Raw genomic sequence first — 16,103 nt, 5'->3', positions numbered from 1 at the left:
TTATATTAAATACATTTATATTAAATCTATAAACGAGTATTTTGAGATATTCTATCACTTTCAGAAATTTTTACAAATCAACAGAGACGCGAATCTGCAGTCTCTATTGTTACAGAACACTTAGTTACTGAAGCAAATATCGAAATCCATGTATCGAGAGACACGTGAGTTTTAATATTAAACTTGGTAACGGAAAGTCTGATATTATTTAAAATAGTTATTGTTATTCATTATATATTACAAATTAATATATATATATATATATATATATACACAGCATATTTTTATATTGATGATTTCTTATAAACTACAAAATAAAAAATATGCAATATACAAAAAATTTATCAATGTGCTATTTATTCACAATTCATACGATATTGTACAATATCTTCATTAGATTTTTATATGGTAAATACAAAAATATATATATTTTTAGATATAGGATAAATGTACAGTTATTTATATTCACATATAAATACAAATCATAATGTATAAAATATTTTTTTCAGTATTTGATTACTCTCTTTATAATTAAGTTTTTCTTTTTAGAAAAATCAATAAATATTTAATAAATAGAAAAAAATACTAAATTTGTGAAAATTAACTAAATTAATGTATGATTAACAATATGAATAATGTCGTACTATTTTTTTCCCATAATGCAATATTGTAAGTAACAAAGCAATCAAATAATTATTAAAGATTCTAATTACATTAAGATTCTCATTTGTTTTTTTATTTGATATATATCTCATTGAAATTTATTCAAACCAAATTATGTTCTCCATTATGTCGAAATCATTATAATTATTGTCCTCTACATTCTCGAACAAACGTCCGAAACAGGGACTGTTAGTAGTAGTAAAGTGTGCATATCTATCTATTAAAGTAATCTGCTGACCACACAGCCAACAAAAACAAGATTGACAATGTTTACAAATCATCTTGTTGCACCCATCAATTTTGCTAATAAAAGAATGGCACTTGGGACAATTTTTCGCATTATCCTAGAAATTACAATTGTCCTTAAGACTAATGCTCTTTAAATCTTCCTATTATTCTAATTATTAATAAATTAATTATTTTATTAATTATATTAATTACTTTATTAATCATATTAATTAATTTTAATAATTGATAATTTTTTATTATTAATTTCTATATTAAGTCTTTATATTTTATTATACATACCTGCAGATATTCACTTGTAAGAGTTTCTTCAACTAATCGTATTTGTCGCCTGCCATACTTCTTTTCCAAAAACTTTATTTTTTTATCATCACTATCCTTGTAATTGTTAATGAGCTTCTTAACATCATCCGATGCTATGTTGCATGGTGCAGCTCCATGGAACGACTATTTATGTAATAATTATTATATGATATTATTTAGCTAATCTTTATTTAATATATTATATAATGAAGTACATCTTCGGTTACCTTATAACAATATACGCAAAAGCAATAATTACAAATAGGACAGATTGGTGCAGCATCATTTGGATCCTTAATTATTGGATTTTGACATGAAATTCTCGGGCAATATATTATATCATCCATAGTGTCTAATGTTATTCGCAACATGAGTTCTTCATACTGCGAAAACAAGTTCGGACAGAGAGTTTTAATATCGTTATCGTTTATTTCGAAACTGCAGTCGAACGTTGGACACGGTATAATCTTAATGCGCTCGTTAATCTTAATACGTATGTGTTCCTTCATACAACTTTTGCAGTAAACGTGTCCACAGTTTCTCAATTCTATACAATGAACTCCTTTGTATTCCTGGAAGCATATCTGACAAGTGTAGAAGTTGTTATCAAATTGTTTCCTATGCTGCCGTCTGTCATAAGATATTAACAATTTTTTAAGATCTAAAGACAAAGCACCATTTACAGCTCTGGGATCAGATAAGTGTGCTAAACGGAATGTAATACGATCACCTGGTGTTGTGCGAATTATGTGCATGAAGGAAACATCTAAAGAATCTTGTATGTTGAGGAAATTAAAAAGATCATTTTGTAGAAAATCTAACCATAGGAACAAGATCTCACTGCCTTGATTCTCTTCCCATATTTCATCCAATTTCTGACAGATGAAAGATATCTCCCAGGGAGTCAGCCAGGTAACAGATACACAGAACTTTGGTGGCTTTTGAGATGGATACGTATCTGGAAGTTGAGTGTGCAATCCGATTGGTGGCAGGTACTCAATAAAAATTGTATCATGTGGGACAATCTCCTTAGAGATTATATTAGAAGAACAGTAGTTAGTGAAGTTCACTTCTAGCTTTTTATGAAATTTAGGAAATATATTAACAGTGCATTTTATCTTCTCACTTCTTATACAAGAGAATTCTTTTTTATTGTAAATACTGGATAGGACAGTCATTTCGTTCTCCTGTCGTATACGATCACTTGCGATCACATGAGACATTTTAAGTATCTTTGAGATAAAAATCTTGAAAAAAATAATAGTAGCAAAATTAGAGTTATAGATTTAATTAATAAATTTAGATTTGTTATTAATATTAGTTCATAACTTATATTCAAAATATAAATGGAGGGAAGCAACACACCTGTTGATATCACAGTTCTTGGAAAAATAAGCTTAATGTTGCTTGTGGATTTATAAAAGATTTGTTCTTTTTAGCTAAAATAAAGCGAAATGATATATATTTAAAAATTCGAAAAAAAGAAAAGAAAAAGGAGAAATGTAGAAAATTTAATCGTTAAAAAGAAAAAATTAAAGTAAAAAAAAAGTAGATGTAATAAAAAATTATACTAAATAGATATGTATGTATGAATATTTGTATTTTTAACTCTTTTAACTATAAATTAATATTAAAATTTATAAAAAAGCATATAGAAGAAAATGTAAGAATTAATGATTTACATATTCAAAAATAATTACTCTGAAACTTGTGAAAATCGGTGCACACGACCAATTTTAGGCTGGATCTTTACTTTGTATATCCTCATTCATTCAAAGAGCACGTGTGTACAAACTCCAAACCGATGTTGACATACCGATTGGCTGTCAGATAGAGAATTTCTAGGGTTTTGAAAGTTTCGTGCAATAGCAGCCAATACGTTTGACGAAGGTTGTCATAATTGGCATCTTATTGAGATTTGGGACCTTATAATAGCTCTCACGAGACTGGAATCAAAATAAACATATGCGTATTTATGGCGGGAAAAAATAATTCTTATCGTACGCGCGTATTAAAATTAAATTAACAATTAGTCTCATTGTTAGAAACAAGTTTAATTTGCATATCGACACTTGTTCTATATTATAACCTTTTATAAATTTTTCATATTTCAACTTTTACAGACTCCAAAATGAATGAATGAATTGAATGTTATTGAATGAAAAACAAGCGCAAAAAAGGATTAATAGCACGAAGTGAGGGAATGAATCTACAAGTTTTTCTGTGTAATATAAACAAGTTTAAGACCCTTCGTGGAATTTATGTGCGGAATTATTTGAGAAATTTCATTCTGTTGCTCTCGTGGGGCGAGTTAATTAAATGTTGTCGACTTAATTATGTATTACTTTGACAGATGACATTTGAAGTATATATCGTTCGAACGTAAAATATTCGAAGATCGTCTCCGAAATTTTGTAATACACGTTTACGCAATTGTTAGCGATTGTGTGGCTTGCCCTTTGATACGGAGAACGATAAATAAGTAAAAAAAATTTCCTCTCTTATCGCTTCTTTCATGATACTGGAATTATCGCATCCCAATGTTTACTCTGCTGAGGAAAATGACGCACAATGGACTTTTGGTCCGTCCTATCCATACTGGTGGATCTTACGAGGTAAGTGCAATAATTATTTATTTTAAAAATTAAAAAATTGTTCATACCTGCTGTATTTACAATTAAAAAAATTTTTGAATATTTTTGCTATTAATTAAAAAAAAGAACAGCTAAATTTACTCTCAATTTTCAGCAGAATTATTAAGATATTATTAAGATATTATTTGATATCTAAGTATAAATACATATAAATTCATTGCTTTTCTATTTATGTAAATTTTAACACTATAATTTCCTTTTAAGATTGTATTTATATTGTTTATATAATTATAGAAATATTATTATATAATCAATATTATTATATACAAAATGATACGTGTAATATTCAAGGATAGGACAATTAAATTATATAATTGATATAAAAAATTAAATTCAGATATATATAAATATTGTATATTGTATTCACAGGAAGCAATAAAAGTGTTATACACTTTACAAAGCAATGCTGCGGACTTACAAAATGTTATAAAGCACAATGTGAATAACCCTGAGAAATTGAAAGAAACGGAGAAATATTTACTCCGGTAACAAAACAATTAATGATACAATGTTAATATAATTAAGAAATTTATTTTTCTTATCTAAGAAATACTACTTATAAAATTTATCATTAAGTGTGCATGTACTTTAAATTTGATTTATGGCGTGTAACTTCAAACACAGTATCTTTAACTCTGTGATAAAATACAATGTGAATAACTCTGAAAGATTAAAAGAAACAGAGAAAAAACACTACTTAAAATTTATTATTAAGTATATACATACTTTAAATTTAATTTATGAGATATGTAACTTCAAACACAGTATCTTCAACTCTGTATTATATCGTAGATCTGGTATTACTTTGGAGCAACTGGACAGTTTATCTGTGATACATGTGGCTGGTACAAAGGGTAAGGGCACGACGTGCGCATTTACAGAAGCAATTATACAGCAGTACGGCTTCAGCACGGGTTTCTTCAGTTCACCGCATCTAGTCTCTGTAAGGGAACGTATCCGATTAAATGGCGAGCCGATTAGTCAATCACACTTTGCCCATTTTTTTTGGAACATTTATCGGCGCTTGGAGCAAGAACGAGAATACGAATTCGATATGCCGACGTATTTCAGATTCTTGACAATCCTTTCGTTTCACGTGTTTCTGGAAGCGAATGTTGATGTAGCGATCCTTGAAGTTGGAATCGGTGGTGAACTGGATAGTACCAATGTCGTGCGAAATCCGGTCTGCGTAGGTATAACTAGCCTGGGTCTCGAGCACACTTTGCTGCTGGGCAATACCCTGGAACAGATCGCTTATCAGAAATCGGGGATATTTAAACCGCATGCTGCGGCCTTCACGGTGCCGCAACCGGAATTGGCGATGCGCGTTCTACGGAAACGAGCCGCGGAAAGACGATGCCGCAGTTTGCAAGTGGTTCCTGCGACTCAAATACACGAATGGAATGATGTCTTCTCGTCGGTGGAACTCAACGACGTACAGCAACAGAATGCTTCGCTGTCGATCAGCATGGCACTCGAGTGGATGAAATTGCGATGCGATAAACCACCGTTGATCGTAAACGATACGAAATACGTCAATGGTTTTCGCGATGATCATAAAAATGATAAGGTTGATTTATCTCAAATCGTATATTTAAACAAGGTCACAACGGCATTGGCAAGTTGCAAATGGCCAGGTCGCACGCAAATTCTAAGGACTAGTATAGCAGATTTCTTCTTGGATGGCGCACATACTGTTGAAAGTATTATTAATTGCATATCATGGTTCAAGAGAATCAGTCAAGAAACCTCTATTAAATTCCTAATATTCAACACTAGCGGCAACCGGAATTCTGTACAATTATTAAATTTGCTGAAATCTCTGGATTTCGACAAAGCTTATTTCGCCCCAAATTGCGTTGGAGTACCTAGTACAGAGGATATGAATTCAAGTTATGCGCAAGATGTGATGGATGAGCAAAGAAACAAATGTGAGAAACACTGTGAATTATGGGGTGAAAATTCGATGCTGAAGAATAATGTCACTGAAGTACTTTTCGACATTAAAAAGTATGCATCATTGAAAATGACCAGGAACAATAAAATAGAAATACTCGTAACGGGTTCTCTACATATGATTGGCGCAGTATTAACAATTCTGGATCCTAACTTAACAATGACAAGTGATTTTTAATGTAACAAGTGCAATTAAAATTTAATTTGTTTATATATTTGTTTATATTTGTTTAATATTTAATCTCATTTGTTTCATATATATTTTTCTTTTCATATTTTTAATCAAATAAAAAATATATATTAAATAAACAAATTGTGATAAATTTAGTCTTTTTTTCTTATTTGGCATAAATTTCTAGAGAATTTTACAAATTCTAAAGGATTATAAAAATATTTTATTATAGAAAATAAACTTTTGTGTAAATTTTTATAAAAAAAATAAATAGTTTGTGTACATAGTGAATTTATGTAGCCGCAAAATAATCCTAAGAAATATTAGACATAATAATTGTAAGGAATATTTAGATTAGATATGATAAGTTATTATACATGCAACACACAATATGATAAAAGGTCATTGAAATAATAAGAGATTGCCTTTTTTAGAAATCGTAGAATTATGCATTTAATATATAATATTTAATATATAGCGATAATAACAATAATTATATCAATCATTTATTACGATACGCGTATACGGGTATACATATCGTACTGTGATCTAGTTTTATAATGATGTTCCAATGATTATATCTTTTATAACAATTATTTTTGTACTTTGATGTAGATTATCGCTGACACCGCTCGCTCACTGAAAAGTGAATTTGATTTTTATGCGATTAAAAGATTTGTGCTAAATTTATCTGAGCTAAATTTATATTGAACGATTATGTGGAGTGAGATATGATATCGCGAATAAACAAATATTCAGAAAATCGTCGCATGATACTCTAGTTCCGACTCCGCTTCAGTATCAGACAAGCTAAGCGAAACGCCAGTTCTTCGCCTTAGAAGATTATCCTCAGGGCTCTAAAATAAATTTAAAAAAAATTATATTTCTAATTATGAATTATTGTGAAGGAATATTTGATAAATATTTATTATATTTGTATTATACACATGAAATGAAAGATAAATATCTTTTAAATAAAAATTGATTTCATATTATATTTATATATAAGAGATAGGAAAAACGAGTGGTATAACCAGGTAGGCTGTAATTCTTTATGTGAAGATAATTTTAAAAAATCGTAACAGAAAAAATCTTTTACTTTATCTTTTACGGTAATTGGCAGAATATGATAAGATTATAAAAGATTAGAATATGATAAGATATAAAAGATTATAATCATGATGTTGAAGTCATCACTGACGAAGCAATTTCCTCAGCATTTAAATTCCATTTACATTGTAAGAAATCATTTCCTCCTTGATTGTATTCATATTATTTAATTCTTATCCCATCTTGTGTGTGTGTGTGTGTGTGTATAACATATATATAATACATTTAATTTTTCACATAATTCATATGGACATAATAAGAGCTTAAGGACAGTTTAAAAAAAATAAAAATAGGAAATATAAGTTATATAATAAGTTAAATCTCTTTTTACGATCCAATTTTTCCGATTATAATAGATTTGTTAAAAATTAATATATAGAGACTATAATGAAAATAATAAAAGACACTTACTTGATCTAAAATACTGGCAGTAGGTTCAGACGCATATCCTACTTCCTGTGCGTCCTCTTCCAGATCTGCTTCATATTCCTCCAGTTCATCCGAATCAGAATCTAAGTCAAAATCGATATATCGATTAACACGCGAAACTTTACACACCATCTGCGCAAGATCGGTGAAAGTGTACGAAGAGGGTGATTGTTGATTAGCTGCCTGACTCTTTGCTCGCATAGCTCTCGCATTCTCTCGATCTGCATTGAATCGAGGCAGAAATCCAGCTTTCGATTGACCCTCGAAATATGTTTTTCCTGAGAACACGATTCATTTAATTTCTATAGACAATCTTATAAGCACATGGATATTTTATTATTTGGAAAATATTTAATTACAATATGATCTATAATTTTTATTTAGCATCGTATTCTTTACAAATTGAAACTGGATTTAAGATAGATCAATATAAATACACAAGATTTCATACCGTGTTGGTATCCGACGTCCTTGATCTCATCGAAATTAGCGAATTGAAGAGTCTTGTATCTGTCGATCGGTGGCCTGATGTATTCGCAGTAATCCGAGCTCTTCACCTGTTCCAGCTGGCGTACGCAACTCACATACGCCAGTCTGGATTGAATATCCGGTAGATTTGGTACCTTCACCGGTGTGGCGAACGGATTCCATCGTTTCCACAGTAACCACCAGCCGGACAACGAGTCCCCGTAATTCGTCAGATCAGTGTCATCCTGTGAGCCGACATCGATGGCCAGAATGTGATGTGCTCCTTGTCGCAACATTTCGTCAGCTTGAACGGAAATATAGAGAACGCATGAATCGAGAACGTTAACATCAATTTGCTCTATTAAAGTTCAAGCTTCGATATTATAAATTGTTCTAATTTAAAGATGTTTTAATGTATAGATGTATTGAAGTTTGTTTGTTGTGTAGCATAATGATACATTATTTCGTTCATCTCAAAATTGCACTTCTAATTTTATACATGTATTATATTTTTTTCATAGAGACTTTTTTATATTCACTTTTTTTATATTATGTTATAGATTTCTAGACATTTTTTATATTATTGATGAGAAAATATGTTGAGAAACCACACAATCAGGATTAACATGAATAGATAAAATGAATACCTGGCACGTTATTAACATAGCACCCGTCGACCAAAAGGTGCCCATCAAGGGGATCACAAATCGGAGGAAAAACCCCCGCGATAGTCATACTGCCGCGAATATATCTCCATAGTAAACCTGAGCCGACTTAACTATTCAGAATTAAATCATAAATGCAATCTTTTATCAACGGGAGTGAGCTCTTGACGCGTTTCTCATATCATTTTTTTGTTTTACTGATATCCGTAAATAAATTTTTAACGGCGTGTCAAATTAAATATGAAAGTCTCATTACAATTATACTACTAGATGATTGAATTTTAAGAAAGAGCTGGTAATTTGCTGCAAAAGAAATATACTCAATGCAATATCAGATAAATTGCCAAACTATATAAATTTGTAATTATAATGTAAAATATATATAAATTTATATCAATTTATTATCAATATAAAAATATGTATATAAAAATTTTCAATTAAATTCCTTCTACACAAGTTTCATATTATTTTAACATTTAATTGCACGTTATATTTTTATAAATTTATTTCTGGTTAGATCCTGATTGCATTGACTATGCAAAAGTATTCATCAATGCGATCTGAATTACCTGGAAGGTTATTGACGTACCCGCCGTCGAGCAGGAGATGGCCGTCAACAGGATCACACATGGGTGGCATATAACCAGACAATGACATCGAGGCCCGAATGTACCGCCACAGCGATCCTAAACACGAATTATGCTCTTTAATTTTTTTATTCTGTGTTTACTCGTATATATTATTCAAAGTACTTCCTGTATTCTTAAGTTATAATCTAATCACAATTAAATTTTCTTACTGTATATATATAATAATTGGGGCTATATAATCTAGAAAAAGATCAATTTTCCTAAGCAGAATTTATTAATTCAGACTATGCTATTAGATTTAATTCAAATTAATTTTAATATAAAAATTTACATTTAAAGTAAATATTTATTTGTCTAAAGATTAGATATCTATTTAAATGCCTTATTTAAATTAATTATTGTTATAAATATTATTGTTTCGTGTTAAAAAGATTAATAATATACTTTGGAAACAAATTTTTGGATAAAAATATTTGTTAGATGAGCAATTTCGAATTTCTTCGATACCATAATTTAACAGTATACAGTAAGTATACAGGAAGACATACGTATATCAATTTGCAATTTATATTCGAGTAAAAACAAAAATATGCCTCGCTTAATTTTCTCTTTAAAAAACGGCATTAAACGGAGAGTACGTCAACAATAGTTGTCCGGAAAGCTCACTCCCGTTCGTTAAAGATTCTACTGCTACGATCTATGCTAATATGCATGTCTAAAGAATGCATCTAAAATTAAAAGAAAAGATCGTCATGCCACAGCAAATTTTTTTTGATAAATCAAGAAGAAACAATTTTTACTTTTGATTTAAGCATTCGAAACTAATTGCGAAGGCAAATAGTTTTGGACACTTTATTTGTTTATCTATAAAATAAAACATTTATGTTTTTATTTTGATTCACTCTAGATATTCTCAAAGTATATATTTTTGACAATATGTCATTTCAGTTATACATTTTGGACTTTTTTGCATTTAACATCTATATAATCTTTGAAATCATTAAAAGAAAATTTTATATATATATATATATATATATATAACTTTCATATTCGCGTAAATCGTAGGTAGAGGAAATATTAGTAGAAGAGCATACATGAAATAAATAAAACTAAAGGTTTTGCCAATGTTTAGAATTAAGAAATGCAAGATAATTAATTAATTAATTATAAATAATACGAACCGTGTCTATGCGTGCGCATGCAGGAGTCCGTGATGTCTGTGGTTATAGTGAAATACGGAAGCCACAAGTCTTCTATGTATGTATCGCCAAAGGTTTGTTGTATAGTCTTATTGAAATCTTTACCAGAGAACATCGAAGTCATTGGATAAGTCAAATCCAAAATTTGCCTCCACCATTGCGTCATTTGCTGTATCAATAGATAAAAATATATAACATTTTATATACAAAATTTCTCAATCCGAGAATAGTGATAAAATAGTTATTAAAAGAGAAATAAATTTTTTTATATAAAATCTTAATAAATCTCAGGGAGACATAAATTAAATAATTTTACAAGTTTGTATATTTTATTTTAAAAATTCAATATATATATTAAAAGAAAGTGTAGCGCAAGAAACGTTACACTTAGAAATTGTAGAAAAAACTCCGCTCTATATCACCTTAGACCATTCCCTGGCCTTTTGCGTGGTGGTAGTGATATTCTTTTCCATGCACCAAAGGGCGCCCATGAAGGCGCCGATACTAACGCCGCCGACCATGTCTATAGGTATACCCGCTTCGATGATGGCTTTGAGCATGCCTACGTGAGCAGCACCCCTCGCACCGCCACCACCTAGTACGAGACCTACCGAGGTGCCGGTCAGCCATCGCGCTAATCTGCTGAAATCGCTGTGTACGTTCGGTTCAGACATGAGAACTTTGGAGTACAACTCGTTCTATAAAAAAAGAGAAAGATATTAATTGTAAGAGATATTTCTAATAAATAAAATTAAATATAAATAAAGGTAATTTAGGTACACTGCCTGATGATTATCGCTTACAATTCTGTACTGCGACCTCCTAGTAAACATCCGTTTCGGACACTGGATGTGATGATGACTGGACACCCACGATCTCATGTTTAACCATTGAACAGTGTTCGTGGGTCGCTGGCCATTATATTCCTTGTGTAGTAGCACTAGCTCTTTCTGTGTTCGCATGACCAATCGCTCGATCTCCCGCTCCGTTCGGCCAATTGACGGTGGTCGATCACCTAGACCCACGATGAGAATGCAATCGGCTTGTCTTACACATCGCTGAGTCCATAACGTGTAACTCGAATCGCATTGATACAAAGAAATTCTATGCTGATCTTCCTGTTGCGCGAGCCAGGAAGTGAGCCGGTACTCATTTGCGGGTTCCATAATGGTCGTTCGTAAAGTCTATGTAAAAAGAGAAGACAAAATAGATTGATGTTGTTGTACCATTAATGATATAAAAACTGATTAAACTAATATCCAATTTTTTATATTAAAAAAATTAAAAGCGCGAATTATTATAATAAAGTATTAAATTAAATAATAAATAATAAATTAAATTAACTTATACATAATGAAAATAAAAATTATATGTTAAAGTAAATAATATTTGAATAATCAAATTACAATTAGACAAATTAGGAAACGACCATTATGGAACCTGCAATACCTTTCTTACGACATCCGATGTTAGACGAAGACAAGGTCCAATGGCACATAAAGAATGATACAATTCATAAGTAAAGGCAGTTAATGGTACATCATCTGACACGGGAACTATGGCAACAGTTGAGAAATTTATTTGCGCGGGTCTAGCATCGACTGTTGCTGCGGCTCTATAATCAAAGTTATCCTTAATTAAAAACAATAATTATTAACATTAACATTATTTTAATTATTAACATTATTGATGTAAAATTGTAATTATAAAATAATTTGTGCAATATTTTATGCAATAATAACTATAATAAGATTGTATTATCATATTATGATATTTACTGAGTGTCATTATTTCCATTTTTCGTGTGCGCTTGCTGCCAAGTGCCGAGTATACGATGGCCGAGAAGATTTATCAATCTCGTGACGACGATTGGATATCTCAGTTTAATCGCATTGAATAAACCTTCCGGCAACTTCGCTAGTTCGGAATCCCTGACCGCCATGACTGTCGTTGATCTCGGAGTTTGCGTAACCATCTCTACGATTCCTACTAAGTCGCCCTTTCCATATTCTGCAACCGGTTCTTTCTTGCCGTTTTTGTAAGTAATTACCGATCGCAATCGTCCGCTCAATACTATAAAAGTCGAGTCCGATTCATCCCCTTGTCTATAAACGGCCCTTCCACTTTCAAGAAACAACCAGTCGAGAGCAAAATCCACCTATTTAAGAAATAATAGGTTGTTTATTATATAAATATTTATTTTCTTATAATTGCTTATTTTTTTTGTAAATATTCGTACCTGTCTTACAAACGGGCTTAATCTGCGAACGACGGTGTGTGCAACATGCAACACGACTGTAGGTTGCTCTCGCATGATGGCGAAGAACGTTGATTTGCTAAGTAGCGCGATACGACTGGGATGCTTCGCTCTGATCGTATAAAAGGATGGTTCGCCGGTCAGTACCGCTAAACCACCGACAATTTCACCCTGATGAGCGCTAAACATGTGTACTTCTTGACCCGCATCCCGGCCTTCTGATACGCGTTGGCTTACTATCAGGGAGCCCGAAAGTACATATACAAGTGCGACATCCTATAAGATAATTAAATTAGATTATTATATATAATGTAAAAAAGGTTAATTTGTTCTATGTACAATCTATATGTAAATAAAAATGGAAAATATAGATACAAAATGGCAAACCTTGTGAGATTCTTCTTTCATTAGATAAGTACCAACTGGCACTTCTCTGATCTGCACTTTGTCTTTCAGTACCGTCTCATCCTCTATGCCGAGTTCACGAACAAATGCGTCGGTGGCTATCTGCACGAGCTGTGCTTCATCTAGTTGCTGCTGCTGTTGCTGTGCTGTCTCATTGGTTTGGCGCTTTTTGCCAGGATAAGTACTTCCAGAATGAGAAGCTTCTGTATGTGATCCATGCACTGACTGGGATGCCATCGATGAAGGTGGAATTGACCAGTGAGAGTCACATTCTGGTACCATATCTGCTGAATTCTGATTTAGTTGCGAATTCAGACTCTGATTCTTCCAATCAGCACTGTTTTTTCTTCTGCCATAGAATAATAATAAGTAATTAATGACAAAAATTATTCTGTATGAAAAGTTATTTTAAAACTTGCATAATCTGTTTGATATAAATTAAAAGAAATATATTATTTTAAAAGTTTCTCACCGACGATTTCCGAGTATAGGGATAGGCTGAGAACTACTACTCATATTAAGCACATCGCGATGAGAAAGATCACTGGTATCGTGCATTTCCGATGTGTTGACTGGAAATATACCAGGTATACCTTCGTTTTGTGAAACAAAATTCTCTCTGGTTCTTGATCGTACTGGCGAACCAGAGAATGGACTTTGTTTTTTCTTGTGTGATCCCTGATTAACTAATTCTGCAGAAAGACCAAGATATTGGTGCAATGCAGTGAAGGTAACTCTCTGTAGGCGTACCATAATGACTTGGATAACTCGAACAAAGGCTTCAGGATAATCTTGAAATACCTGCAAAAATATCAACAATTACATATATGATTTATAATATCATAAAAAAGAGAAAAAAGAGAAATAAGATGAAATATTTTATAAATAAAAAACATAATATAAAAGAAAATTTTTTACATATATATACATGCACACAATACATACACATAACTTACTTCTTGAAATGCGTGCATTGGTAACTTTACTACAATAGAATCTTCCACTGCTCTTGCAGATACAGTTTTGTATGTACTTGTATGCCCAGTAAGTACATCAGTAAAACTAAGAAGACTGGTAACAGATTCTCCTGTTTTCACTATTTTCAATGATATTTGAGAGCCATCGGATCCAGTGATATATACATTGACTAAACCCTGTTGCACTATAAATAAATTCTCATCAGGATCTCCAATTTTAAACAACGTACTGCCAGCTGATAAATTCATAATTTCCGTGTGTTTGCACAACTTCAGAAATACAGGTTTTTCAAAATGACCAAAGACTCTAATACTTTGCAGTATATATAAAACATCTGGCGGTACTTTCTCTCCAGGTCCTAAATCTTCTTCCAGATACTCAGCGGGTGGTTCCAATACCTTAGAATTAAACAATTGATTAAATAAAATTACTAATTGTTATTATAGTTATATATTATATGAAACATACCTTAAGCTGCTGTGGAGTTTCCTTTTTAAGTTGTAATAATCGACGAGCAAATCTCATGACCGCTCGCCTCTTCTTTCCTTGCCCAGTAGCATGTACTTGGCCACTGATTGATTTTACTTTGCGCAGCATTTTTCTGCCATAAAAGAGAACCTTGTCTCTCTTCCTGAATCTTGGCTTTCCAGTGCCTACTCCCACAAACTCCTTTACCTCTGGCAGAAATTCTTTGTTCTTCCATTTGCGCAGCACAAAGATTGACACAATCAAGAAAATAAGCAGTACAGTTGTGACAATGACAAAGATTGTCCTTGATGTCTGATATTCTTCTATGAATCTTCCAATCCATCTTGAAAATATGTATGATGCCAGGCTCTCATTGAACTTATTAAATAATTCTACTACCTGTATTCAATATATTTTATATCATTAGTATATATTAAATACACTAATGCTTTGATTTATATTATTATATTAAATATTAGAAAAATATGTAATAACATAAAACAATAATATTAATAATATTCATATTAAAAGAATATTTGATACTATTATATAACATTATTATATAAGTATATAATTTATATATTTTTTGTACATATATTGTCATAACTATTTTAATGAACAAGTAGAAATCACTAACTGAAGATGCTATTAATTTTCTATCATGCAGATATTCTTTCTTTTTAAGAGAGAATTCTTATTATCAAAATTAAACTATTAATTTGTCTCATCCTTACAAATAAATAAAATATTATCCAGAATAAAATGGTTTTTAAGAGTAAGAATGACAGTTATCAGATTGACATTTTGTTTACAGTTAAAAAATTATTATACTATCATAACACTGATATATTTATTTTGAAATTTCTACCTCTTGGTACATTTATTTTGAAATTTCTGCATCTTAGTGCTCTTTAAATAAGACAAAAAAATGTTATGAATCACATACTATCTTTAGAATTTATAAATTTCACATTTAATGCCCCTTCAAAAAAATGCTTGCAATAATTCTCAAGATTAATATAGATATAATTGTGCCAATAGCATGCCACTTGAATGATCATATCTCAATCAACAGAAATTGTATTTCAATCAGAAAAATCTCAAGAGTGAATACAACCTCCATAGTAGGCACTTCATGTCCTCTTCGCCGAAAAATATGTTTGAAGACAGAATGTATATCACGACCGAGATCATGCGTCAGCGTGCGAGTGAAACGTACATAATAATTAAATTGAGATAAAGATTAATTCATTTATTCCGAATCCATTCTCCGACGACCTTTGATACCTCGCTCGAGTCATCCAACGCCATATTGTTCGCGGTTCGCGTCCGCGAAATCGATTTATTTAAAATAATTTATGTGTCACGAATACACTGACAATTAAAATAAGTAAATACTGTAAATTTGAGCAATTTCGCAAATTGATTTCATTTTCTATCAATTCGACTGTAAACTCCAAGTTCGAATTTCCCGCCCTCCTATTGTTCGATTTGGCAAATTTGTAAGTAGATTGAGTTTAAGTTAGATTGAAAAAATATT

General features: G+C 31.3%; 4 protein-coding genes across 11 annotated transcripts in view; 2 read left to right on the top strand and 2 right to left on the bottom strand.

Annotated features, from left to right (window-relative positions):
- LOC145961965 (uncharacterized) overlaps positions 1 to 425 on the top strand; it is a 2,030-nt gene extending 1,605 nt beyond the window's left edge. For both annotated transcript variants that reach the window (XM_083082659.1, XM_083082658.1), the window contains one exon: positions 65 to 425. In XM_083082659.1, coding sequence (XP_082938785.1) covers positions 65 to 168 — 104 coding nt within the window. In that variant the 3' untranslated portion in view covers positions 169 to 425. The remainder of the gene's footprint in view (positions 1 to 64) is intronic.
- Positions 347 to 5,979, bottom strand: LOC145961963 (E3 ubiquitin-protein ligase RNF14-like). 3 transcript variants are annotated; one of them, XM_083082653.1, is made up of 7 exons: positions 3,302 to 3,407; positions 2,913 to 3,158; positions 2,578 to 2,651; positions 2,339 to 2,459; positions 1,440 to 2,170; positions 1,192 to 1,356; positions 347 to 1,007 (listed from the first exon to the last, which is right to left on the bottom strand). In XM_083082653.1, the coding sequence occupies exons 4-7, from the start codon at positions 2,433 to 2,435 to the stop codon at positions 762 to 764; spliced, it is 1,239 nt and encodes a 412-aa protein (XP_082938779.1). In that variant the 5' UTR covers positions 2,436 to 2,459; positions 2,578 to 2,651; positions 2,913 to 3,158; positions 3,302 to 3,407; the 3' UTR covers positions 347 to 761. The 3 variants fall into 3 exon arrangements, with proteins under 3 accessions (XP_082938779.1, XP_082938778.1, XP_082938777.1); XM_083082652.1 differs by lacking the exon at positions 3,302 to 3,407 and adding an exon at positions 4,593 to 5,979 and having other exon boundaries at positions 1,440 to 2,459; XM_083082651.1 differs by having other exon boundaries at positions 1,440 to 2,459; positions 3,302 to 3,546.
- Positions 1,739 to 6,765, top strand: Fpgs1 (Folylpolyglutamate synthase 1). Of its 2 annotated transcripts, none has more exons than XM_083082650.1 (5): positions 1,739 to 2,204; positions 3,336 to 3,475; positions 3,566 to 3,827; positions 4,236 to 4,351; positions 4,659 to 6,765. In XM_083082650.1, the coding sequence occupies exons 3-5, from the start codon at positions 3,753 to 3,755 to the stop codon at positions 5,998 to 6,000; spliced, it is 1,533 nt and encodes a 510-aa protein (XP_082938776.1). In that variant the 5' UTR covers positions 1,739 to 2,204; positions 3,336 to 3,475; positions 3,566 to 3,752; the 3' UTR covers positions 6,001 to 6,765. The 2 variants fall into 2 exon arrangements, with proteins under 2 accessions (XP_082938776.1, XP_082938775.1); XM_083082649.1 differs by having other exon boundaries at positions 1,739 to 3,212.
- Positions 6,420 to 16,103, bottom strand: Sws (patatin like phospholipase domain containing sws). Of its 4 annotated transcripts, none has more exons than XM_083082633.1 (15): positions 15,681 to 16,092; positions 14,564 to 14,962; positions 14,074 to 14,493; positions 13,590 to 13,918; positions 13,100 to 13,466; positions 12,695 to 12,988; positions 12,234 to 12,613; positions 11,905 to 12,070; positions 11,259 to 11,639; positions 10,878 to 11,153; positions 10,438 to 10,624; positions 8,649 to 8,765; positions 7,985 to 8,305; positions 7,516 to 7,811; positions 6,420 to 6,851 (listed from the first exon to the last, which is right to left on the bottom strand). In XM_083082633.1, exons 1-15 carry the CDS (start codon positions 15,684 to 15,686, stop codon positions 6,750 to 6,752), a joined length of 4,041 nt encoding a protein of 1,346 aa, XP_082938759.1. In that variant the 5' UTR covers positions 15,687 to 16,092; the 3' UTR covers positions 6,420 to 6,749. The 4 variants fall into 4 exon arrangements, 3 of the variants coding, with proteins under 3 accessions (XP_082938759.1, XP_082938758.1, XP_082938760.1); XM_083082632.1 differs by lacking the exon at positions 8,649 to 8,765 and adding an exon at positions 9,236 to 9,352 and having other exon boundaries at positions 15,681 to 16,082; XR_014435753.1 differs by lacking the exons at positions 6,420 to 6,851; positions 7,516 to 7,811 and adding an exon at positions 9,236 to 9,352 and having other exon boundaries at positions 8,166 to 8,305; positions 8,649 to 8,779; positions 15,681 to 16,102.

Source organism: Camponotus vicinus, unplaced genomic scaffold (assembly GCF_025532165.1).
Source record: "Camponotus vicinus isolate PSW18456_S1 unplaced genomic scaffold, iyCamVici1.0 SCAF_11, whole genome shotgun sequence".
Taxonomy (NCBI): Eukaryota; Metazoa; Arthropoda; class Insecta; order Hymenoptera; family Formicidae; genus Camponotus; species Camponotus vicinus.
This window is presented reverse-complemented; position numbering and strand designations above follow the sequence as displayed.